The 25,639-nt window shown below is 39.8% G+C and overlaps 1 protein-coding gene across 2 annotated transcripts in view; it reads right to left on the bottom strand.

Annotated features, from left to right (window-relative positions):
• Positions 1-2,984: 2,984 nt before the first annotated feature.
• CCNYL1 (cyclin Y like 1) overlaps positions 2,985-25,639 on the bottom strand; it is a 38,072-nt gene continuing 15,417 nt past the window's right edge. Inside the window, exons 4-10 of one of the 2 annotated variants that reach the window (XM_053597912.1) lie at positions 21,445-21,545; positions 18,798-18,833; positions 16,903-16,954; positions 15,609-15,728; positions 11,669-11,835; positions 8,208-8,370; positions 2,985-7,012 (exon numbers count right to left, since the gene is read on the bottom strand). In XM_053597912.1, the coding sequence (XP_053453887.1) occupies positions 6,896-7,012; positions 8,208-8,370; positions 11,669-11,835; positions 15,609-15,728; positions 16,903-16,954; positions 18,798-18,833; positions 21,445-21,545 (756 nt within the window). In that variant the 3' untranslated portion in view covers positions 2,985-6,895. The remainder of the gene's footprint in view (positions 7,013-8,207; positions 8,371-11,668; positions 11,836-15,608; positions 15,729-16,902; positions 16,955-18,797; positions 18,834-21,444; positions 21,546-25,639) is intronic. The other variant, XM_053597913.1, reaches the window with a different exon arrangement.

Here is a 25,639-nt window from a genome sequence, read left to right as displayed (position 1 = left end):
AACTTCAGCTGTAGGACTTAGAAAGTTGGAGAAATAGGTGTGCCCAGGGTCATATTGGCCATAATGCTTCTTTTAGTGGTTTACTTAGAGAGCTCTATAGTTTGTCACAGATGGAAAAAGTGGAGTGCAAAGGGCTGTGAGCAGATTAGGAGACAGGATGATCGGGGATTCAAATCCCAGATCCCCCATTTTTGGACTGTTTGATCCTAGACACATAACCTCTTGGTGTCTCGTTTTTTTCATCTGTGAAAGGGGAATAATAACAGTACTTAGAATTCAGAAGAGTGAAAGGATTAAATCAGGCCAAGGCAAAGTTACAGTAATTAAAGCAAGGAAGCAGCAGCTGTTCTGACATGGAATGGAAAAGGAATTGAAACACTAGGTTTCCAAATTTGATCTCCATAAGAATCATTTGGGGTTCCCGTCAAAAATGTAGATTCCCAGGCCTCAGTTCCAAGAGTTGAGAGTCAGTAGCTCTGCAGCCCAAGAAGCTATTTTTTTTTTTAAGTAAACTTTCAATTTTGTAACAATTTAGATTAAAAAAAAAAATTGTCAAGATAATTCTGGGTTTCTGTATGCCCTTTATCCATTTCTCCCTAATGTTAACATTGTATATTATCATGGTAATCTTTATTTTTTTTTTTTTTTGCAGTTTTGGCCTGGGCAGTGTTTGAACCCACCACCTCCGGCATATGGGGCCAGTGCCCTACTCCTTTGAGCCACAGGCGCTGCCCCATGATCAGTATTGGCACATTACTATTAAGCCCAGACTTCATCAGTTTTTCCACTAATGTTCTTTATATGTTCCAGAATCCAACCCAGGATACCACATTGCATTTAGAGAAGCTTCATTTTTCACAGGCTCTTTCAGCAGATGAGAGGCAGGTAGGCTGGGGACCACATCTTATGAAACACTGGGGCATTTAAAGGACTAAAGTCAGGCCGCCCCAAGTTGGGGCAATGAATACAATTTTGAAACAGAAGGTGGATGGGGTGGATATAGGTTGTTTTCAGATAAGAGAGATTAAATTCCCTCTACAGGATGAGAGAGAGTTACCTTAAAAACAAGATATCCAATGCCAGATAAAATAGGGTTTGGAAATGAGAATGCCACTGAGCCCTCAGCTGAGACTGAGAACTGTGAGCAGGTCAGCAGAATTGGTAAGTGCAGCACCCTGGGAACAGCTGCTTCAGGGAAAGCAGGAGGGCTCCAATAAGTGTTAAGAAAGACTACAGGAGGCCAGTTAGCCTGTGAGCCATATAAAACCTGCATTTTCTGAAACCTGGAGCTAATGCTTTGGAAATTAAGCACTGCCCCATCGAACATTGGCAGAAAATGTCAGGTTGAAGCTAGGATGATTTTGTTGAGGGAGGTACTCAGGCACTTGGCTGAAACAGGGTGGACAAAACACTTGAAGCCCTGCCTTTGGAAAGGTCCATTCTCACAATGAGGAGATCCAGGAACCACCATCCTGGCACTGGTAGGTAAAGGTTTGTAGAATTGAGAATGTTAAGAAGATAGTTTTTGTTGCTTTAAAAGCTAGCAGACTAATTTGGGAATCTTTTGAGGTATTTTGAAGTACTACTGATTTCTCATTGAAGACTTTAGGTTCTGGGACTATCACTGTTCTAATCACATTCAAATTACTTAGCCCCCTTCTAGCAGTTACAATATCCCCTCACCTGTTCCTTTGGAAAGAATGTTAACCTTTCTTCAATGGACTCAAGATTCCTCTTAATTTCACTTTCCCAGTTAGTTGTTCTTCCTGCACCCTAGAAACCCTAAACCACAAACTCTTGGTGCTCTTAAAATTTATTTCAGATTAAGCACATGTTCTCTCACTTGCCAAACCCATTTACAATAGTTCAGTGGAAAGAAACCAAACAGATGGTTCCTGTGTACTAGGGGACCGGATTTTCCCTGAAGGGCTCCTAGATTCTGTGTCCTGCCTGCTGCCACAACGTCAGGCCTAACCAGGTCCGTGAGCGGCTGGCAGTTAGACTGTAGGTAATCTATCCTTCACTTACCACATGCTGGGTATAATCTACACATCCTGGATGGAAACCAGCACTTACCTGGGAGGTGCTCTGCAGGCTGTCATGTGCTTTTCCAAGCAGTTCTATTCTCAGCAATGAGGCTTCTGAGTGAGGAACAGTCAAGTCATAGTCATCTCAAATATGGTTAGGGAGAAGGGGTGGGTAACGAAAAGACTTTAGCTCACCTACATACTGTAGCTAGTTTCTAGAAACACTGCAGAACATGAATATGGAATGAAGACCACATTGCTCAACAGGTAAAATGGCTTTTGGCACTTTTTTAAAGTCACAGAATAATGCATTTAGAAATATAGGTAAGCTAGACCAAGAAGTGAAGCTGGAGCTGTTACTCAAAGCAGGAATTAGAGCCATGGGATTTCAATAACGTATAGGCATATGGGTAGATAAAGAGGACTTGTGAAAGGGCCAGGATAAAATCTCTTTAACCAGAAACATTGGTTGTGGTTAGGAAGAACAGTATGAAATTGCTGATAGGAAACCATTTGTGACCTACAAAAAATAGCAGTTTCACTTGGTTCGGATATGTGTTTCAGATTTGTTGTTGTTGTTGCAGCTGTCATTGTTGCTTTAGCTGGCCTGGGCTGGGTTCGAACCTGCCAGCCTCGGTGCATGTGGCCGGTGCCCTACCCACTGAGTTACAGGCACCACTCTGTTTCAGATTTTTGTCTTTTCCTTATAATGAAGATATAAAGGTTTACAATATACCAGAGTGAAAGTTTTATTGAAGTCTATATTACAATAGTTTAAAAAACTGAAAAGATAGATTTGAATCCAGGTAGTCAGATATTCCTTTTTATAATCCTATGTTAGGGAACAAATCTTTCCTAGGTACAAAACTCGGAGAAAACTGCCATAGTTATCATCAAGCAACTCAAGTTTCCATGCCTCATAACATTCATCAGAAAACCTACCTACTTTCATTGATGTTTATACTCTTATCCTAAGTTGACCCAATTTTCCACTTATCAAAATGGCTCCTTTGCCTTCTTGAATTAAAGCCAAAAAAGGAAGACCAATGTTAGTGATCTTCTCCCAACTTGTTCCTGAAGTCACAGATTCATGTCTACTGACCCCTGCCCCACTCTTAAACCTGACCACTCATTCCTGTTAGCATTTCTGCTTAGTGACCAGCATATTATAGGGTGCAAACCATCTTATAAAGTGATTAACAAGTTCCTTTTAAATTAAATCAGATCACTTATCCTAATCAGCAATTTATTAAGAACAAAGTGATCAGTTATTTAAAGATCTGACCTTTAAGCACGAAAGAATTAAAGTGGATAAAAACCCAATAATACTATCAGGATTTACCAAGAAGCTAAGTGGCTATACTCTTAGTTCTAAAGGAACCTAACAGTGATTTGGAATTTTTTTTTTTTTTATTGAAACAGAGTCTCACTGTTGCCCCAGTAGTGTGCCGTGGCATCACAGCTCAAAGCAACCTCAAACTCTTGGGCTTAAGTGATTCTCTTGCCTCAGCCTCCCAAGTAACTGGGTCTACAGGGGCCCGCCACAACACCGAGCTATTTTTGTTGCTGTTGTTGTAGTTGTCACTGTTGTTTAACAGGGCCAGGCTGGGTTCAAACCCTCCAGCCCCAGTGTATGTGGCTCTGTGCCCTAATCACTGAGCTATAGGCGCCAAGCCGATTTGTAATTTTTTTTTTTTTTGGTGGAGGCAGAGTTTCACTTTATCACCCTTGGTAGAGTGCTCTGGCGTCACAGCTCACAGCAACCTCCAGCCCTTGAGCTTAGGTGATTCTCTTGCCTCAGCCTCCCCAGTAGCTGGGACTATAGGCACCTGCCCCAAAACCCGGCTATTTTTTTGTTGCCGTTCAGCTGGGGCTGGGTTTGAACCTGTCACCCTTGGTATATGGGGCCAGCGCCCTACTCACCGAACCACAGGCATAATATTTTTAACAGCATGTTGGCTGGGCACAATTCCTCATGCCTGTATTCCCAGCACTTTGGGAGGCCAAGGTAAAAGGATTGCTTGAGTTCAGTAGTCTGAGACCAGCCTGAGCAACATACCAAGACTCAGTCTCTTAAAAAAAAAAAAAAAAAATTAAAATCAGCCACATGTGGTGATGCACACCTGTAATCTTAGCTACTTAAGAGGCTGAGGCAGGAGCATCACTTGAGCCCCAGAGTTGGGAAGTTACAGGGAGTTATAATTATGATCATGCAACTGCACTCTAAGCTGAGCAACAGAGCGAGACCTTAGCTCTTAAAAAAAAAGAACAAACGGTAAAAGTCAAATTATGTGACTTGTTTTAAGTCACCCTCTGTACAGAAATCCTAATTCTAGTTCTTATCCTTCTATTTTCTTTCCTGTTTAAAAGCCTCAAATACCTCATTCTAATTCTGCACTTTTCCTGTAATTCCCTACTCTTGGTATTTTTTACCTAATTCTTCCCTCTTAGGCACAATAACCAAGTATTCCAAGATGCCATCTAATGTATTATACCACTAAGAACTGTGACCAGGGATTTTTAAGTGGAATAAATTATCTCTGGGTTGTGAATGGTCAGTTTGAAAATGGTTAAGACATACCAAGACTGACTTAGAACATTTCAGTTAGGCAGAGATGTAATACTATGTGAATAGAAATGTTACAAATGCACTACCCGTATTTTAATTAAAATAGAGTTTATTAGCTTTTCTTTTAATATAAACATGAGAAATAAAAACCACATAAATTGTAGCATTCTTTTCAAAATAAAACTGCAATCAACACTTGAAACTCCAAGCTCCAATGTTTTTTTGAGGTGGTAGATTGTAATATTTTACATACCATTATTTTTCATTTATGTCCCTATCCTTTAGAAATGATGGAACCTGCGGCACTCACTGTAATGTGAAGCATTGCTGTATTGAGAGGAAGTATTCCTGGCCGGAAATGTTTTGTTTATAGGCAAGATTCCTAGGATTACACTTGAGAAAGTAGGAGAAATGGATTTCACCTAGTTGGGAACACTAATCTTTTTTTTTTTTAGTATTCCAAATTTAGGTGAAATTGTTACCAGTCTTCTAAAAGTATTTAATCCTTGGCCTGTATAGCCTGAAGTAAAGGTTCTAAGGCTTATTGTCTTCTAAGGCTTATTGTCTATGTTCTTTCTTAAATAGCAAGACTTCAAATGGGATACCTGAAGCCAGGTCAACATGTAGGATTAGAAAGCTGTTTCATACCACCTACTACTGTTAGGGTCCCATTCCTTTTAATGTATTAAATATGAATAACACTTCTCTTCATACTCTTCCTTTACCAAATCTCGAAAAAGAAACTTAGGTGATCAAAGCAGATAGTGCAAAGCCCTACAAGGAACTACCTATAAAAAGAGGAGGGTGCATCTCTGTTATAAGGGAATCCAAAAGTCTCAGTGTAAATTTTATGTTTTGATACTTACAGGAATATAAATTTATTTTATTTTTATTTCTTTTAAGGTTAGTTTTGAAAACAAAACAGAAAAAAAATGTTAAGTAGTGGGGCTATAGGAACACACCACCTCCCTGGCTTAATTTTGCAAATTTTGAATATTAAGCTTATAATTTTTTTGTTGCAGCGTCTGCCATCTTCAAGAGGGGAGGAACTGAAACAAAAAATTTAAAGATTGATATTCAGGAGCCAGGCACCTACAGGCACACACCTGAGTGCCAGCTACAAGCAGTGAGCTGTGACTGTGCCTGTGAACAGCCACTGCAGTCCAGCTAGGTAACATGACAAGACCCCATCTCTTAAAAGAAAGAGAAAAGTATAAGAAAAAAGGCAAAAATGTAAAAAGAAAAGAAACGTAAAAGAGATATAATCAAGATGTTTTCTAAAGGTTTATCTATAGCACTTACACCTTCTGTTGCAGTGCTTGGGAAGGCCCGAGCATACTGTACTTAAAGCATAACACTGCCCTGAAGCCTTCAGAACACCTTGTATTTCACTATTTTTTCATTATCATTGGACCACCATGTTTGCTGGCATTATGAAAATACCTTTTAATACATTTATTTAACAAATAAGAGGAAAATTATATGAAAATGAGAAGCACCATTATAGTTTAAAAGAAATGGCAATGGGGACCCAATAGAAGCAGATGATCAGTAACTGATCCTATTGTGTGTCATGAGTCCTTCTAAAAAAATGAAACAATAAACCTCCATGATATTTGATACTTTCTCTCTTTATGACCCCAGAGATGCTAAAAAGCTAAAAAGTAGTGTTTGCAAAGAATATGAACAAATGTTATCCAGCAGCTTTCTGGTTTAAAACGATTGCCGAGGACTAGCAGCTTCAGTGGTAACAGTAAGAAGGAAGACTCCTTCAATACCTAACATGCTACAGTCTGCTCCTAAGTGATTTTGTGAGCTGTTAAGAGTCCCATGTTTAGTGGTAATACTGCATTGATTTTAAAGGTATATGCAGCAATTATTTGGGGTGGGGGTGGGGCAAGAAAAATAGGAAAAACATAAAAGTTATATGAAATAGGTAAAACATAAAAAGTATATGGTTAGTGTCTTTAAAGTCTAAAAATTTAAACTATTGTTTAAAAAACTTCACATAATTCACAGCTATCAGCCTACACAGAAGCAAATATCTGTGTGGTTTGGGAGCTTTTGCTTTGGAGTGGTTTTGTCACTTTACATCAAAACGGACAGAGAGTTTGTTCTTGTCATTGACGAGGTCCCATTCTTTCCTGTGGAGTGTAATCCTCGGTGTCCACAAGTCTCTTGAATTTGAGATCTGTCTTTTTGGTGAAAATACTAATCTTGCTGGTTTCTGAGGAGAGGTGGTATTTCTCCAGTCTCTGCAGGTGAGGGGTCCATGATGTTCTAACCCCTCGCTTCTCCCTTAAGAGAGGATGGCATTAGAGCGCCGAATGCCCGTGAAGTGATCTGCGCTGAAAGACCTCCTCATGGCAGCCCGACACAAGTCTTTGTATTTATCGTCGCATAATCGAGAAATGGCCTGGGAAAGATCAAATAGAGAAGAGGTAACAATTTTTAGAAAGGGTTCCGAACTTTACAAAAGCACCGCTGATGACAAGCCGGGCACGCAGACTCCTTTAGTTTACAGTTACAGTGTCTGTGGCTGAGATTTGCACTGCCAGGTTCTGGGTGTGCTACTTCCTGCCAGTTCATTAAGGTCATATCCTTTAGGGGCTACACTTAGGTTACTGGAGCAAAGGAAAAGTGAAACTTTATTTTCACTTATTTATTTGGGTCTCCCAAAGACATCAAAGGTGTTGTGACAGGGTGCTAAACAGCAACATCATCTGTTACCTGTGCACTTGTCCCTCATAGCTTGTGCAACAAAATCAGTGTTTATTCAGCTATTCAAATTCTACTCCATTCAAAGCAAATTTTAATGAGACTAATGTGTGCTGGACTGTGTTAGAGAATAGGAGAGGTCTAATGACTGAAGCCCCAAAAGCTGCTACTTCACTTGCACGTTAATTATGGTAGAGAAATGTATTCTTCTAAAGCACCACAGAAAGTGCCAACTTTAAATATGTGTCCATTTTAGTTGTGAATAAATTGCTGTATACTCAACAGCCAAAAATATTACTTTGCCCTGTAAAATCATCATTCCCATTAAAAACTCGTGTTCTTCCTACATGCAGTACCTGCAATATCTTATTACCATATCTTATTAATCTAAATATAGGTCTGGTCTCTTGACCTAGCCACTAATGCTCTAATAAATTCATGAGACCTCACCGTGACACAGAGTAGACACAACATGAACTTTGCAAAGTGAGTAAATAAGAGATAGTCAAGAGTGGTCAGTGAATTGTGTATGTAGCCATAATAAGAATATAATTGTAAGAAATTGTTCATGTATGGTTATGTGAAAGGGTAGAGGTTCAAAAAGGAAGACCATTAGGAATAGGTTAAATTTGATTAAAAATATTCTGAATTATTGTCACAGAAGAGATAATATCCGTAAATTTTAAAATAATGTGCATCTTTGTATAGACCATAAAAGACACAGGAAATATGATAATATGATGCCAAAGGGTTCATAAGTTCTTCAGTGTATTAGTTAATTTTAAAGTTTTCCATTTTCCTATTTTTCCTAATCACTACTCAATATGATTTAGTCACAGAAGTTGGCTTTGGTGGCTGACAGAAAACCTCACTAAGTGATCTCACAGCCTTACCTCTAGGTTCTGTGCTCTTTCTTTGCTAAGAGGAGCATACAAAAAATTCACGTTGTTGTCATCTGCTAAGGAGCGGAGGTCAAAGTAGTATTTGGCATAAACACTGGCAGGAACATTAATATTAAACTGAAGTAGCTCCAAAAAATGCCTCTCCATCTCATTCCTGGGGGAGGAGGAACAAAACAAAACCAACGCAGGACAATTTTAGTCAACTGGGCTATTTTCAAAAATATCATTCGGAGCTACTAGGACGGCTCTAAATTCAGTTTTGAAACAAAGGCTACCCAGTTGTATTAATACACTAATGTTCAAACAAGGTACAGCTATTCGTGGTCCCTTCTGCATCCCAGCACTTTGAGTTTGGGATGAGGGGGAGAGGTTATGGCCCTCTTATGCACTCGTGCTGCTGACTCGGGGTTCACTCTTCAGAGTTCCATTAGTGCAGCTGTGCGATTCATACTCCACGCTCGCTCACAGGGCCCCTCTATAGTGATCAGATGAAAGGAATGATGTATGCTGTTTATTAGCTCTGAAGAACTTGCAGACATTTTCACCAGGCTGATAACAGGAAGGGGCTTATTGAAGTAGAGAAGCGCCAACAAAAGGAGTGGGCACATCACCACGGCAACAAATGGATCCGTGGAGAGCCACTGCTATTATCTCTGAGGGGGAAAGACTCTTGAGGCAACAAGGATTCATCTCAAAAAAATAAATAAATAAGCTGCATTCATGAGGGAAGGGAATCCCCTCCCCCACCCCAGTCCATGAGGCTGTGTCAAAGGGCATAATGCAAGTTTCTGCTCACCTTCATATTGATTGCCAAGGTGAGAAATGGTCATCACGACAGGGCAGAGATACACTTTAAACTTCGGAAGGCAGAAAGATCAGAGATAGATGCCTTAGCTAGGCTAAGCCCACTTTATGAAATGACCTCTGGTCGGGCACTGGACTTATCAACTTGGTGTTTCTTTGGAGCTGGGAATGAAGCCCTAAGATGCTCAGAGCCCAGGGCCTCTGGCCAGAACAAAACGTGGGGGGAGAGAGTGGGGAGTGGCCCCCTGCTACAGGAACACACATGCCCCCACCAAATGTTTACCTACATAAATACAAGTTAAAATAAAATTCGAGTTGAGTCTTACCACTCTTGTCACAATCCCTGTAAAGCATTAACTGTATAAAAATAATAAATGCCTGAATAACATATTTGGTTTCTTAATTTTAAAGTTTTAACATTGTATCCACTGCCTAAGTCAACAAATACTTGATATTCTCTTGTATGGAGAACAGTTAGAAAATGAGAAGAGATGTGCTTCTCTCATTTGTTGAACTGAACATCCAACTGAACCTACTTCCAAAATTAATTTCCTGTTCATATGGTCATAAGTCTATAGAAATGTAAATCAGATAATGTTTTGATAATCAGCTAATCAGGACTTAATTTGCTACAGGAATAAATGCACTTCATGATCCCTTTTTGTATTTTTTCCACTAATACATTTTAACTGTTTAGAAATACAGTACTTCATAGGATTAACATGTTTATTAACAGAGGTTTAATCACTGAAGAAAAGCATGATGCCTACAAAATTTGCATCTTCTGGGAGTTCTGTTGTTTAGACGGCTGAATAGCGTACCCTTTACAGGGACAGCACATTTTCTGAATAGCAGCTGCTCTGTTCAACTTATTCTTTTGAGAGAAATATATTCTAACGAGAAGTAGATATTGGAAAATTTTACAAAAAATCTGATAGACATCAATTTTTAAATTTTTAAATTTAAACTCAAAATGAGACTATTACAAATAATCAACAGCAGGGAGATGAGACAAATGTTATCAAACACTTTGTTGTAATGTTTTCTAATTTCCAAAGATCATGAACAAAAGCAGCCTGCGGGGAGCTAATTTGGATCTAATTTCCAAAGATCATGAACAAAAGCAGCCTGTGCCTCTCTGTTCACACACGAACAGCATGGTTTAGAGCTGGTCTTGGAGCTGGCGCTGCCACCACTGCTTCTGGAGCTCACGTCTGTGGAAACCTGCATGTTCTCTGATCTTGTGACTAGAACCAGAGCCCTCTGCTTAGTGGCAGGTTTGAGAAAGTTTCAGCTGTCATAATGACAGGGCTAAGTGTTCATGATGACAAATTTTGCTTCCTTCAAGGACCAGTTTGCTGACTGTTGACAGTAGCAACCAAAGTCACTTCAGTGTCTGCAACTTCCTAAAGTGCCTCCATTCATTTCCAGTTCATTTGTTGTTATACCCTTTGCTACAATAGGTACCAGCAACAGCACCATGGCCACTCAGTTGACACTATTAGCAGAAATGGTCATTCTCACTGCTTCAACAGCTACCAAAAACCACTGGTCCCTTGTTAGTCACAGGCATCCTCACTTCAGTTGTAAATAACACAGCTGGGTCATTCTGAGTGACAGTCTCATCTGGAGCAATGGGCAACAAAAACGAATTCTTGCCACTGCCTGTCACGATCCTGATCTTCCCAGGCTGCTCAACATAAGGAACAAGAGGTGTTCCTTCCTAGTTTTCTAAATGCCACCCACAGAGGCATTGTCAAGCAGGCACTTTGAGCCTTCCCCTGGTTCATCCTCCCCACCCGGTTCAGGGGACTTCCCTTCACAGCCGTCAGGGAGGCCAGACGGGAAGGAAGTCCATGTGAAGTTGGTGCTTCACTGTTATGTAGTGCCATCTGTGTGGAGACCTGTGACTCAGCAGGTACCCTCGAAGTAACTCAAGGCCCTCAAGTGCTGCTGTGCTTGTCCAAGTGCCTGGGAGCCGGGCAGAGGGTGGTGACCACTGGCTTCTGCCCCTGGCCATGCAGTTCAGATGGCCTGGGGGGATCCTGGAGGTTCCCTACTCACCTGGCTACTTCTAAACACAGACAAGTTCCTGATGGGGAGGGGGCAGGAACACAGGGATGTGTGGATATTTAATTTTTTACCCCATGATTTCTGTACAAACAGACCTTCAAATAGAGGCAGGGAAAGACCAGCAAAAACAAACATACAATGTGTGACTCAGGTGGAAGCTTCTCACTAGGGCAGAGGCCCTAAACCTTAACAGAGGCCAAACAATTGTTTCAAAGGCCAGAGCGATATCCCTTAAAAAGGGACTGAAACTGGCAGATAGCTTTTAAAAAGCCCTGGAGATATTTGCTGTATTATTTTGTTCTTGAGCAAGCTTGCAAAATATTAGCCAAAGACCATCAGAAAAATACTTCTCAGTTTATCCAGTAGACTATCATAATAATAACACATTAAAACCTACCAATTAATGATGGGAAATATTAACTGCTATACTTATGCTGGGTAGAAAGAAGTATGTACTTTTATGTCTGTTTCCATTATCTACACATTTTAACATTTATAAATCCTTCTTAAAGTGTTAACTTTATGGGAGCAAATGGAAAATGGTTAGGAAGTTCACCAAAACCTTACAAACTCACATGTCCTCAACTGTAATGTCCTTGAGGATCTGGCAGTAGTCCACATTCCATACAGCCTGATCGTCCCAAACCTTGGAGGCAAGAAGAATCGCTCCCAAAACAATTCTTTTCCAGTTAGTGGGACAAATGTCGATCTCAGCATAAGTTAAAAGCCTTTCTAAGTAAACCTGCAAAAGTAGAGCACTTGTCTTTTAGTTCAGTTTAAGTGCTGTGATAAGAACTGTTATAAATGACAGGTTTCTTCTGTTTTTGACCAGAAAGTAAGTGCCTTTTGTTCTTATGTTCTACAGAGATGATGCCCAGTCAACTAAAGTAAAAGGTGAGATCACAGTTGTGGGTCAGACACCTCTGCTGCCTGCCCTGCCCATGCAAATTTCCAGCCCAGCTGTGGACTCTGGACATGTCAGTAAAGGCACCCATGAAGAGAGGCTCTGTTACCACCTTCACACTTCTAACAGGCATCATGCTAAGGACCAGTGTAGATTATAGTTGTTCAATAAATACCTGCGTGCCCATCAAATGCAATGCACCTAGATAGATAATTTTACAGAGAGGTCCTTCTTGAATGTGTAAAATCCAAGTAACACCGAGCGCTTTACCTTCTTTTCGCAGTAACTAATCTTCTGTGGCATGAGATGCAGAAACCACTGGTCAAGAGAGCCCCCCAGTGGCTACTGCGCAGAGCAGCAGGCCAGGCGCAGGCCTCAGACTGTATAACACTCCCAGTAGTCCACGCCTGTGTAAGGTGCACTCTGGTACAAAGGATGGCCCTTCTCACAGCCCCTGTTTTTCACATCTCCATTATCACTCCATGAAAATTCATTTTCTACTCTTACAGAACCTGCAACTCAGTCAATGATGTTGACTGTTTTTAAGTGGTAACAGCTACCAGTCCTATATCCCCGGGACCCCTCTAAATCTGTTAAATACTTAGTGAAACAATCTCATAAACTATTTTACATATATCAAACATTTATTCTACAAAGATTCTAGAGGTAAGCTGTGATGTGTTGTTACCCCAAAAGTGCTCTGCAGAACAGTATGTATATGTGCCATTTAAACTCTTTGTATCAAGACAAATGGAAAACATTTCCTTTTTCAAGAGTTTGTCTTAACGGCACTGGTTTGACAGCTCAGATCTGGGACTGTTCCTGAAACTCAACTCTATTTTCAAAAACGAGTGGCTACGGAACATAGTATGTCCTTAGTGAGATTCTGCTCCTGCTCTCCACTCACAGGGCTCCACTCTCTACAGCACTGAAACCACACTGGCACTCCTTCAGCTTCCTGCCACCTTTGCTATTAAACTTGTCCCATGCTGACACTCATTGGTACCACCTGCTCTCCTGTGTCAGTGCTTTTTCCCACTAAAGCGAACTCTCCTATCAGTGCAGTCAATCCCACCCCACTTCTGCAGAAGAACAATGTTCCCACAATTACCTCTTTCGGAGTACTTCCCCACTCGGCAGTAATGTTCCCCAAGATGAACGTGTTCCTTCTGTTCCCACCCTCTCCCCACAACTTCCAAGATGCTTTCTTCTTGTTTGCTCACAGCATCATGTCCTGGTACCGGCTACTCGTCTCCCATCTCTCCTTAACCACCCCACCGGCCTGCCACTCCTGTCACTTTCCCGAGACTCCTCTGGTCAAGGCCCTCAGTGCCTTCCTTCACTTGGGCAAATCAGAGCTCTTCATCCCAGCATACTCCGCAAGTCTGTCCTAATAATGGAAAAGGCATTGCCATTTGCCTGAGTGCTGGGGCCCAGTACCTACATGAGTTACCCTGCTCCAACCAGGAACAATTCCTTCACTGGGAGTCTGCCTGCTTTTGATTCCGAGCCGCCATTTGTCACTGCTCAATTTTATCACTGTAGCTGCTTCCTAACCCTCTTCTCTGCCTCCACTCTAACTCCCGAGTATGGTCTGTCCTCCCCAGAGCAGTCAGCATAACCTCTTAAATTAAGAACTCTGCATGGGCTAGGTGCAGCAGCTCACGCCTATAATCCTGGCACTCTGGGAGGTGGAAGCTGGAGGACTGCTTCAAGTCAGGAGCAGACCAGCCTGAGCAAGAGGGAGACCCTATCTCTACCAAAACCAGAAAAAATAAGCCAGACATTATGGCATGCACCTGTAGTCCCAGCTACTTGTGAGGCTGATGCAGGAGGATCACTAGAGCCCAGGAGTGTGAGGTTGCTGTGAGCCATGATGACATCATTGCACTCTAACCTAACAGCTGTCTCAAAAAAAAAAGCGCTTTACTTCCTTGCTCAAGAGCTGCCAAAAGTTCCCATCACAACTAGAATAAAACTTAGCCTCTGCCCATGGCCTGCAAGTCACAAGGCCCTGTGGGCTATGGCATTGCCCATATGACCTCCTCTCCTCCTTTGCCTCATTCCTCACCCTGACCACACTGGCTGCCTTGTGATTTGTCTGTCTCTGGGTGTTGGCACTTGTCCCAGTGCCTAGAATGCCGGAGCTCTTTACTGTCCTTCCTTCAGTCAGGCTGTTGTTCAGATGTTGCCTCTCTAGAGAGGCTCTTCCTGATCATTCTACCTAAAACAGTAAACCCCTCCAATCACTCTGGATTGCTTTACCCTGTTTTATCCTCCTGGTATTTCCCACCTGAAATATTTGTATACCTGAAATTAAAAAAAAAACAAAAACTTAATGTCTTCCCCATTAGAACACAAGCTCATAAAGGTAAGGAGTTTGCTCAACCTGTCCTTTCCTCGGCCCCACCACTTGTAACTTCTTGGCAGCATTAGCACCATGACCACAGCCTCTCTGCTCTGGCCTCTTTTGATTCCCCTCTCCTGGTATTCCTCCTCCCACCTTCGCCACTTCTCTGGGGACTTATCCCTTAAATGCTACCAGTCCTTACAGATCTACCTTCCGTCCGCTTCCATCCCACAACTTTCTCTGCATGTCAACAGTGTTCTCACTCTTCATTCCTTACTTCCAGCTCAGATTCACGCTCTAGTCCCACAGATCCGAATGACTGCTGGACAATGCCACTCTGCTGTCTGGCACATGAAGCTTCATCTGTCTACAGTGACTCCCCCTCTGTCTAGCTTCCTTCCTGCATCACCTCTCTCTCCAAATGTGGAAGCACCACTCCTGCTTCTCCAGCACCTGCTGAGCGTTCCTCATGGCTTGCAGCTCCATGGAAAGGCCTGCGTCTGACTCAGTGCCCACTGAAGGTCTCTACTAAAGTGCACAACAGAAGGAAGCTGCCTCTTCTAAACTCTAACAGAGGCTAAAGGAGTGGGTACTAACCTACTAACCTAACTAATCTCTCCAGCACAATGCATTTTTTTTTTTGTAGATTTGCTATAGGGAGGAGGAAAACAATCCAAACAACTTGAATAGGATTTATTATTACAAATGACGAAGTCTTACCACAGAAATTCTGTATGGATGACACAAAGGTCAGGGCACAGCTAGCAAATCCTGTGTCCAAGTTCCACCGGTACCATATTCATTGGAAACTAACTAAGCAGGCCCAAGAGGCAGCAGGGATGGCTTAACACCAACATCCAAGGAACGTGGAATTTAGGGCAGTAGTTCTCAATCACAACATGCATGAGAATAGCTTGGGGGATACAGCTGGGAACTGGCTTAGACCTACACTGTACTCATCTTTGCCTGCCGTCAGATGGCTTTGTTCCTGCTCCCCATCTCACCCCCCAACATGAAGAGAGAGGGAGCACTACATGTGGGCAATGAGGTGTGGGGGCAGAATCCAGAAATGTCTCCTGCTGCCTTCTACAGCAATTGTTTTGTGATAAGAAAAGCAATGGTAACATAAACCATGATGATTATTAAATTCAAATGTATATATTTACTTTTCCTTTGATAACATTTCTCTTAACCTTCTGATGATAATTTCAGGAACCTACTTTTATGTCTAAAGATGCTTTATAAATAAGAAATATCTTACCAAAGTTACTATTGCACATTCAGCTGTTAGCTGTGCGGCACTGAATAGAGTACGAACAAATCTGTAAATAAATTTGTGTTCAGGATCGTGCTTAAAGTACTCTTCCGGAACCTTCTCTCGCTGAAAGCAGAAAAGATGCAATACAAGTATTCATTGAAGGAAAAAACTTTTTAGTACTCACAAGACAGTAGTTTTCACATTTGTGCCCATATGTCCCTTAAAATAGTATTTTTTGCGCGACATGTCTTTTAATCTTTTAAATATAAACACTGGGCTCTTAAAGAACTATAATAATTCAATATTCATCACCATTCATTAGACACTGGCATTGGGTATGCCAAGAAATTGCCACTGGGTAGGCTCAGAGAACTTTTATGTTCCTTTGTACTTCCCCTAATGCAATCTACCAAAACATAAACTACTTTTAGGCTCACAAGTCTTAGTGATCATGTCAGGCTTCTCTGCAGTACACTTTGAAAACACACGTTTAGTTTCCTATAACCCAAGGCTCTAAGTCTGCAGTCTCTAATCCCTGATCTGGGAGTGTGAGAAGCAGACAGGTGAGGCTTCATGGGTATTTACAGCCGCTCCCCATAGCTGGCATCACCACTTGAACACTGTCTCCTGCCAGGCAAGTGGCAGCATTAGATTCTCACAAGAGAATGAACCCTACTATGAACTGTGCATCTAAGTTGAGATCTAGGTTGTGAACTCCTTATGAGAATCTAATGCCTGATGATCAGAGGTGGAGATGTAATATACTCGAACCATCCTGAAGCCATTCTCCCTGCCTCCAGTCCATGGAAAAACTGTCCTCCAGGTAAATGGTCCCTGGAGCCAAGAAGGCTGGGACCGCTGCTCTAAGCCTGCACTGTCCAGTATAGCAGTCACTGGCCACATGTGGCCAGTACACACTCCAAACAGCTACTATACCCCTGAGAAAGTGAAGTTATACTTTTTTTGCCATTTTAATTGATAAATTATTTTCCAATTCTCTTGAAGGAGATCATGCATATGTTAGAACTATTGATAAATATTTATATTATTCAATGCCACTGAAAATTATATTTTAAAAAATATATTTGCTATTATTTGAACAGTACATTTACTCATGTTAGCTCACTAAATAAAGCTGCAAGTGCGTTCTTAGCATATCCTTATTATACCTCTTTTGTAAGATGATCATATACAACATGAGGTGGAGAAGAAGACTTAAAGGAAGATGATTTTGACTTCAGGATGATATAAACACAACTCTGAGAGAAAAATACAGCCTCAAAAAAAAGGAACTTACTGTGAGTGGATGTGACCTCTCATCAAAAATATCCAGTGATCTATTTGCATCTCTATAAAATAAGAATATGCGTTTAAAAAATTAATTCAGGAATTCTTAATTACTTAGTAAAATATTTGCTGGGAGTTAGGGGAGTATGGAGTGGAGGGAGATGCCTAACTTTCAACAAAGCAAATAGTTCTACAAATTCTCCTCCTGGATCTGGCATTCTAAGGGTTCCTAACCTCTTTTCACTCAGCATATCAAATCTTGTACTCTTCAGTCTTCTACAACGACCAGCTACAATGACCCTGAGCGGGAATGGTAACAAACCAGATCTATTTTCACTTTTTAACCTCACATTGGAATACCAAGAACCCTTTACAACATGGTAGTATATATAAGGCAATAAAGTCGTAAGAACTATAATTAATGTTAATATGAGATTTGAACTTCCCAGGTTTTTCCTCACTTTAGTTCTCTATATTATATTCTTATGTATTTATTTCTTTTAATCAGTTTGAGTTAAAAACTTAGTTCCTCTTTATTTAAAAAAAATACCAGTTTTTGATAAACTTTTAGAATTTATGAAATGACTATATCCTATTCGTTTAAACCAGTGGTTCTCCAAGTGTGGTCTACCAACCTCCCTTAGACCAGGAGACCCATGAGGTTAAAACTATTCTTGTAAGAATACTAAGATTTTGCTTGCTTTTTCAAAAACATTTGCAATGATTGTATAAAAGTGAACATGGGTTAAAACTTAAGTTTTTCAGCATGAATAAAGGCCGTTTCCTCACTACCCCTTGCAGTTAAAAAAAAAAAAAAAAGCTTGCTTTACTTGAAAATATCCTTAATATAACAATAAAAATTAATGGTACTAATTAATGGGATTATTAAATCTTGACTTTTACTTTTAATATTCTGAGTGGGAAGTTCACATAAATCATTTCTGCATACTAAAATGTGGATATATTAAGGAAAAACACTTGTGATTTAATAGTGAACCAACAAGCTACTTCTTTTCAAGGAACACAATTTTTATTTGAAAGTATGACTATCATCTCAAAAATGAACAAAGTGAGCCTGTTGCTGCAAAGAAAATATTATAATAAGTATTTGCTGCCAAGTGATAAAATTCAAGTTTTTAAGCTAAAAATCAAAACTTTGGAAAACTTATTCCTCCTACTGTGAGCCTGACCGCTTCTCAATACTGAAAAGACTTTTTCATAAGATTGGTATGTGTGGAGTTTTGGTGTAGTATTAAAGAGTATCTACAATTACCTGGAAGCTTTAAAAATACACCTTTGCCTAACTATATATTTGTATACGGCTAGGTTGTCATCTTTCTGCTTCTTCAAAACAAATGGCAAAGACAGAGATGAGAATCCTGCTGTCTCCTATTAAGCCAGACATTAGAGATGTGCAAAAATGTAAATAAACGACACTTTTTACTCATCATTTTTGTTGCAGAAAAAAGTTAACTTCTTGTGAAAAATATTACGCTAGCAATATGGTTCTCAATTGGGGTGCATTTGTCCTCTTGTCACCACCTGGGAGTACTGCTACTGGCATCTTCTGGGTAGAAGCCATCCCACAATGGACAGCCCCCAAACAAAGAATTATCTTGCTCAAAATATCAAGAGGGCCAAGGCGAGAAACCTGAACAAAAAAATTTATTTTTTTAATGCTGAATTTTAATTTCTAATACAGTATATAATTGACATGAATAAATACTCTTTGGGATCCTCAATGATATAAGAGTTAGAGGACTCTTAAGGACCCCCAAAACCCAAAAATGATTTGCTTCAGTACTGTAATAAGCATTCCATGTCTACAATTATAACCTAATATTAAACTTGGTATCATACAAAGCAATTGGCTGGAATAACAAGACATTTTAAAAAAGAGCTCACCTGTTCTTTATGTGGTAATATATTGCTAAGGTCACACTGTGGAGGGAAAAAAAAAATGTTTTCAACAGCTGATTTTATTATGTTAGGTCTGAAGACATTTTAGAAGGGGGTAGTGGGGAGCCCTCCTGGGGGCCCTGAAATCCTCCAGTTCGGAACAGTACTGTGTGTGCACTTTTCCCCCTTGTTTTAATTCTTCGGCTTTTAGCAAAAACAAAAGAACCAAAAGGCTATGCAATATGTTGTAGAAGAAGACAGATTTCTGTTGATTATTATATTATTTGCTTTTCCACCCATAGAACACCTTTCATCTTAGGCGAGTTCTGTTTATGCACAGGCTTAAATTTAAGTCATACAGCAGCTCTGTTCCCTGTTAGGCTCTGCCTTTCAGTTGTTTAGTTGACTATCACCTACGCTCCTGGTTTTCATTATTTCCCTTAAAGTAAATAATGAAAGTGCTTTATACCAAATAAAATCACTTAAAATCACTTTTGTATGATTAGAAATGTGTTAGTAAAGGCACGTGCACACACTACCACGATAGGTGCAGCTATCCTGACATACCCAGCGCCAGCACTGCAGCATGACACTGGACAGTGTAATATTAATAGCAGCCACTTCCCAATTAGTGCAAATGAAAGATTACTGAACATACACAGCTGAGACACACTTAGTGCAGTACTAAGATACCCACGGATGACGTGTCTTAGCAAACTTATCTAAGTCAGAAGCTTCCTTTTGCCCTCAGTGCCTACAATGAGGCTCAAAATAACTGAGGGAAGGCAAATCTGAATTTTAAAAGTAGGTCTATCTGTTAAATATTAGCACTTTTTAAAAAGCCTATAATATTATTAGCATCAAAGATGGATACTTCTATAGTGCTTTAAATAGTTTTGTCTCCAGATGGATTTTAAAACTATCAAAGTTGAAGTTATAAGCTGGAAAGGACCACCAAAACTTACATGATATTTACCCCAACAACCCATCTTACGTATTAGGGAAACAAGGCTTAAAACTGACCTTCACACAGTCCCACCAATAGAAGCAATTTGTTGTCAAATTAAGCAGTGGTTCTCAAACTTTGCTGCACACTGGAATCCCCCGACTTCCAACTTGAGACATTCTGGTTTAGCTGGCATTGGGTATAACTTGGGTATCAGGTGTGTGTTTAAGTTCCCAGGTGATTCCAATATGGCAAAGTTTGAAATGACCGAGTTAGAGTTATGATCAGAATCACTTGGGATGCTCTTGTCTATGTAATTATGCCTCATATCCTTCCCCCATTTCCCTAAAAGGCTAGGGAGAGCCTAGAGATGGACGGAAGGTGGAGGTTGGAAAATGCATGTGTTTGCAAACATATATTTTATAAAAAGTTGTATAAGTGATTCCAATATGGCTCTCATCCCACTGAGAACATGCACTACTACCCCATGTTACACATTTTTAAAAATCTTTCCTAAAAGCCAATTTACCTTACTGATTTACTCAATCAACCTTTATTTCACCAACAGTGAATACACCATATGATCATTTCTAAAACTTAATGAGAGCAAATTAAAACTTACTGTACTTCCAAAAGTAGACTTGTAAAACTTAGACTAAGTGGGGGAGGAGCATGAAGTCTACTTTTTCGAGCAAAGTTAATCTTTGCTTAAACATTAAAATCTTTCCAAATCAAAAAAAGCTTGGGACTTTAGCCAAAACAGAGTTGTTTTTGTATTCATGGATTTAGGGCTTAGGCTGAATATAGACATTTAGTGATTACTTAACAGGTGCCAAAGACTATGACTTTGAACAGTACTGGGGTCCAGTTTTTGGTGAAGCACAATTTGATCCCAACTACTGTTACAAGTGAGATAGGAAAGTGACATTATTATGAGTATAAACTTGCCATTTTTAATTAAAAGAAGTTACTGACAATTTAATTAGCTAAAAAAGCTAGTATATTAGAAATAGTACTAAAGTTTATATAAGCTAGTTATGTTTTTAGACTGAAAATATTAGGGATGAGGATGTTAATATGCTAAAGTAGCATTTCCCAAACTATGTTCTGAAAATCAACACTCATAATCCAAAGAGATGTTAATAATGTTCCCTGGACAACCCAATGGGGTTAGGTTTTTTTTTTTCTTTTTTTTTAAGATAAACTTGAAAGGTTCATCTCAGAGTGTCTCAAAAGTGCATCTCCTATTGTGGACTAGGGGTGCTCGTGCAAATGCAGATGCACTCTAGTGCCAGCCGAGGACCAGCTGATCCATCTTCCCAGAGTAGTTTCCAAAGTGGTACACACTACTTTAGGCCTGTAACTAATAAGGAACTACTGTTTTCCAGAAACAGCTAATAAAAAAGCACCTCTTCCTTTTCATTATGTTCAACATTGCCTTAACATAAATGCATCAAATAAAGAGCTACACTTTTTCTGGGATTGCTTATTTGCTAACTGGCTTTCCCTTCCACCATGCAGTCTAAGATTAAAATAGAAAGTAAAAATTCATACTTAGGTCCTTGAAATCAATATATAGTTGACACCAATTTCTTAAACTGATCACTGAAAAGGACAACCAAATGGCTGAAATGACTAAGGATGGCTGGGATGCCTTTAGCATGAGGGGGTCTGTCACTCAGCTCTTGGCAGCCTAGTTGTACTCACCATTTTACTGTGGTTCTAAGATTAGGCTGGCTGACTGTGCTGTCATCTAGAAATATTGTTGAGCATGAGCTATACTTTTTAGTAAGATGCCCTGGAGATACCTGAAGGGGAAGGGAAATAGAAGAAAACGTCACAGTAAGTTAAACCTATAAAGGTGTGGTTTTTCCTTGGTTAAATTGTCAAACGATAAAGCATTAAGATACTTCTCACATTCCATGAACTGCCTGAGTGTGGTATCATGTGTGGCTCCATGAGGAACACACTGAAGGCTCTTAACTTCCACAGATAATGTCTGAGGAATGGGTTATAAAATGCTGCCCTTGATGGTCCTTGTACTCAAAGCTGGCAGCTATCTATTATGAATTCCCTTTACAAATAATGTTAAAGGTTTAAAATAAGAGTTTCAGTGGGATTTTTTCCTTAATAAAATATACCTGAGATTTTCTATTATTCATTTACTAGAATAAAATGTGACGCCTTAAATAATATTGGCATGAGAGCATTTTAGTACAGTACATGAAAACCTAGTATTAAATTTACTAATTTACTAATACTAAATGTATTCGTTCAGGCGACAATGGGATGAAACAAATGTTTTAGAGACAGAGGCTCTGTGTGCCAGGGCTGCTCAATCACCAACAAGTTAGGGGCTGCAGGTCTCTCTGGGCCTGTTTCCCTACATGGAGACATCGAGCATCGCTTTAGGACTTTCTCACAGCAAAGAACAGATGACAAAAACAACTTTGGGAATTTAACTTTCATTTCCTGTCTAAATAAGACTGCCATTACAGGACTCAAAGGAGAACCTCAGAGGATACTTTCTATTCATTTCAAAATTTTATTGATTTTATTCTGTAAATTATCTGACACCCATCATGGCACTTTCCTGCCTCGTTCTTGCTCCTCCCTGCCTGGAAGGCCTTTTCCCTCCTGTCTCAGCAAGCGCGAGCCCATCTGCCTTGGGGGATACTTTTGCCAGTAGCCACACCATGACACTCTTCCCTTCTTGCATACTGCTCCATCTCAGCATCTAATTCACCATTTGTTACATGATAATAATTAGCTCACGGGGTCCCCTCATAAAAAAGCAAGTTTCTCCAGGGAAGGTGGGACTCTTATTCCTACCTCCAGCTGCTCAGCATAGAATGTGGGACAAGTTAAGGTGTTCAATAAGTCTGTGACCAACTATTATTTAAAACCAGTAATAATTTGGAAGGTAAATCTTACTACACACACAAATTAGTGAGAATCTATCTGTAGCGGTATCTGAGAGGTGACAATGAACTTTTTGAGCCCTCTAAAATAAACTGTCTTTAAAACACTTTAGAAGTATCCATTTATTTGCAAAGAGAATAAGTCAAATACTAAAAACCGCCTAAACTCCATTAAGATAGTTCTCTTCTTTAAAAATAAGGCCAATAACCAAATCCCAGTCACCGAAAAGTTGAAATTAACAGCAGGATTCTTTAACACAAAACCAGCAATTTTAATGCTTTTTGAAAAGCTAATTCAGATGAGCCTTCCTTCTTCCTATTAATGTTAAGTTTTCAACATGTCACATTCTCACATCAGTATCCCCCAAATATATGAAAGACAGGGGAAGGAGAAAATCTAGTTGCTTTGAAAAGGACACAGCATTTAAAACTTGCCAGTAGCCAATGGTCAGAAAAACCTACCATCTAACAGCATTTTGTTTCTTTCAGATGTTTCCACTGCAAAGTCTCTTATTCCTTATTAACAAACAGTACTAGATGTTATGTTTTTGAGAAGTTTTACTATTCGGAGGACCAAATTCTCCTTCAAGAAATGCTTAAACTATATATAAACTCTTAGGTGTTTCTTAAACTATTCAGTATTAATGTGGATACTCTACATTAACTCTATGTTAATGTGTACATTTTTATAACCTCAAAAAACAAACACAGCATGAAAAGTGAAAATTGTATCCTTCAAATACTTTCATTCAAAGTAGAAAAAGGTATCTTTTAAGGTCACTACTACTAAGGAGTAATATGGCATATACTACCATAACAACAAACAAACAAACCCCAAACCTAAAGAATGGAGAATAATGCACCAAAATGCAGACTAGCTGGGAGAGCTTTAAGTGTTCCTTTCTCTAATTTTCCTCTATATAAAATTTTGTCATGAATGTATATTGGTTTGTCTTTGGAAATATTAGAAAATGTGAATTAGATGTGGTCTTATACCCTACGGGAGAGCTCATTTAGTGAAATCAGCAACTTATGGTCACTGGCTACATCCAGCCAAAGAAACACTGAAGACTTCCCCATCAATCCCAGCTCACTCTAAACTCCTGCTTAAAGAAAGAGGAATTATTCATCCAGAAAAATGGTCATTTCTGCTTTCTTGCTTTCTCTCCACAACCCCAAACCAGACCACTTCCAAATGTCAAGATAACCAGAAAAGAGTAAATGCAAAGATTCTCTGCTAACCAGCTAGACAGCAGGAGACACACCACTCACTTCCAGCTCTTCAAACTTCTCAATATCAAGAGCATCCCCCTATCTCTTAAGACTAGAGGGTGGCAGAATGAAGCCCCTGAGCAAAGCAAGTATAGCCGCCAACAGGTAACTTTCTCCTCATCTTGCTTTAAAGCTTAACAATTATCTTTTATGGATAAAGCCTTACCATTGCCATCTCACAACCTCAACAAACTATACTGACAAACATAAGGACATAAAATACAAATATTAAAAAAAAGCAAGTAGGAAAACACTGACAGTTTAGTGTTCATAGATCTTATTTCAAGTAGTCACAAAACAAAGAGGAAGAACATCATTTTTCTCATGTCATCATCATTCTGAATGACAGAATACAGAATTTTAAAGTCTTTAATAGGACAGGGAAGGGGGTACTTAGTATACTCAAAGTCGAATAGCAAAGATCAGGAAGTAATTATACATGGTAAGGCACAAACCAAAGCTTACCAGCAAAGGTCAAGTACCCACAGAAGTCCTGTCCCCCACAGACTTCCCATTGTGTCTACTGCCTCTTATTTCAACCCATGTTAAAAAAAAAAAAACAAAAAAAAGCTGAAGTTCAGCAAGAAGTCTTTTTTTTCACAAGTTTTAGAGTTTTTTTTTAAGAATTAATGACTTTTAGTTAACAATACCTACAATATAACAGAGTATAGAATTAGAATAGTTTCTAAAGAAGAGTTTAATGGCAAAGCATAATATGCTTTTTATAGGTGTAAAAAAATTGTCTCGATTAATATTATTCATTATATTGAATTTAAACTTAGATTTACACTTTAAATATATAGGTTCTCAATATAGGTTAAACATGGTGGACTGATCACAAATTTATTTCCTCTCCTGCCTGAAATCTCATTAAAATTAAAGGAATAAAATAAAGGTTATGACATAAGACCAGGAGACAGGATTAACAGCAGATGGTTTTTTAATAAGTGTATAAGATGAAAAATAGACAAAGGAGTGGTGACCAGCAAGGGAGCACGAGTCTGGTGCCCTGAGAGCCTGGAACAGGGAGAGGCAAGCCAAGGCCAGCCGAGAACTCACAGGCAGGGCACCTCAGAGGACAGGGCCAAACAAAAGCCAACAAAATCAGCTGAAAATCTGTGGCTGGAGCCCCCCACCCCCGTCCACCTGTCCTCCCATCTTATAAGGAATTTAGATGTATATTCCCTGGAGCCATTAAACCTGTGCATTTCTGGGCTCAGAGACACCAGGGCTGAAATGGAAATGGGAAAAAACTGCACACTGAAAAGTGGAAAGCCTTTTCCCCATCCCAGCTGTGCTTCTGGAAAGCAAGTAGCTACACTTCTATTCCCCAAGCAGAAAAATGGGGTAGGGGTGAGGATAGGTCCTTCTCTGAAGTAACTGAACTATCCCAGAGAAAAGACCCTCAGTTAACACACTGAGGTACCCCAAATGAAAAGCTGGCTTGGTCTCCAAACCCTCACCATGAAAGCCAGCGGTCATTAAGAAAGTCCTGCTCACGCAGGGCGCTTCCAAGGAGAGAAAGCCAGGAACCACCACACATTGGAGGTATGTCTCTGATAAGGGAGATTAACAGGAGAAAAAACTTCAAAGGACAGGTGAAAACTCAGGAGCAAATGAAAAAACAAAAGTTCTTAAAACACTCTCAAAAATAAAAATGTTAGTAGAAGGGTTAGAGCATAAAATCAAAGACTCTCCAGAAGTTGAAC

This window comes from Nycticebus coucang, chromosome 7 (assembly GCF_027406575.1).
Source record: "Nycticebus coucang isolate mNycCou1 chromosome 7, mNycCou1.pri, whole genome shotgun sequence".
Lineage (NCBI taxonomy): Eukaryota > Metazoa > Chordata > Mammalia > Primates > Lorisidae > Nycticebus > Nycticebus coucang.
This window is presented reverse-complemented; position numbering and strand designations above follow the sequence as displayed.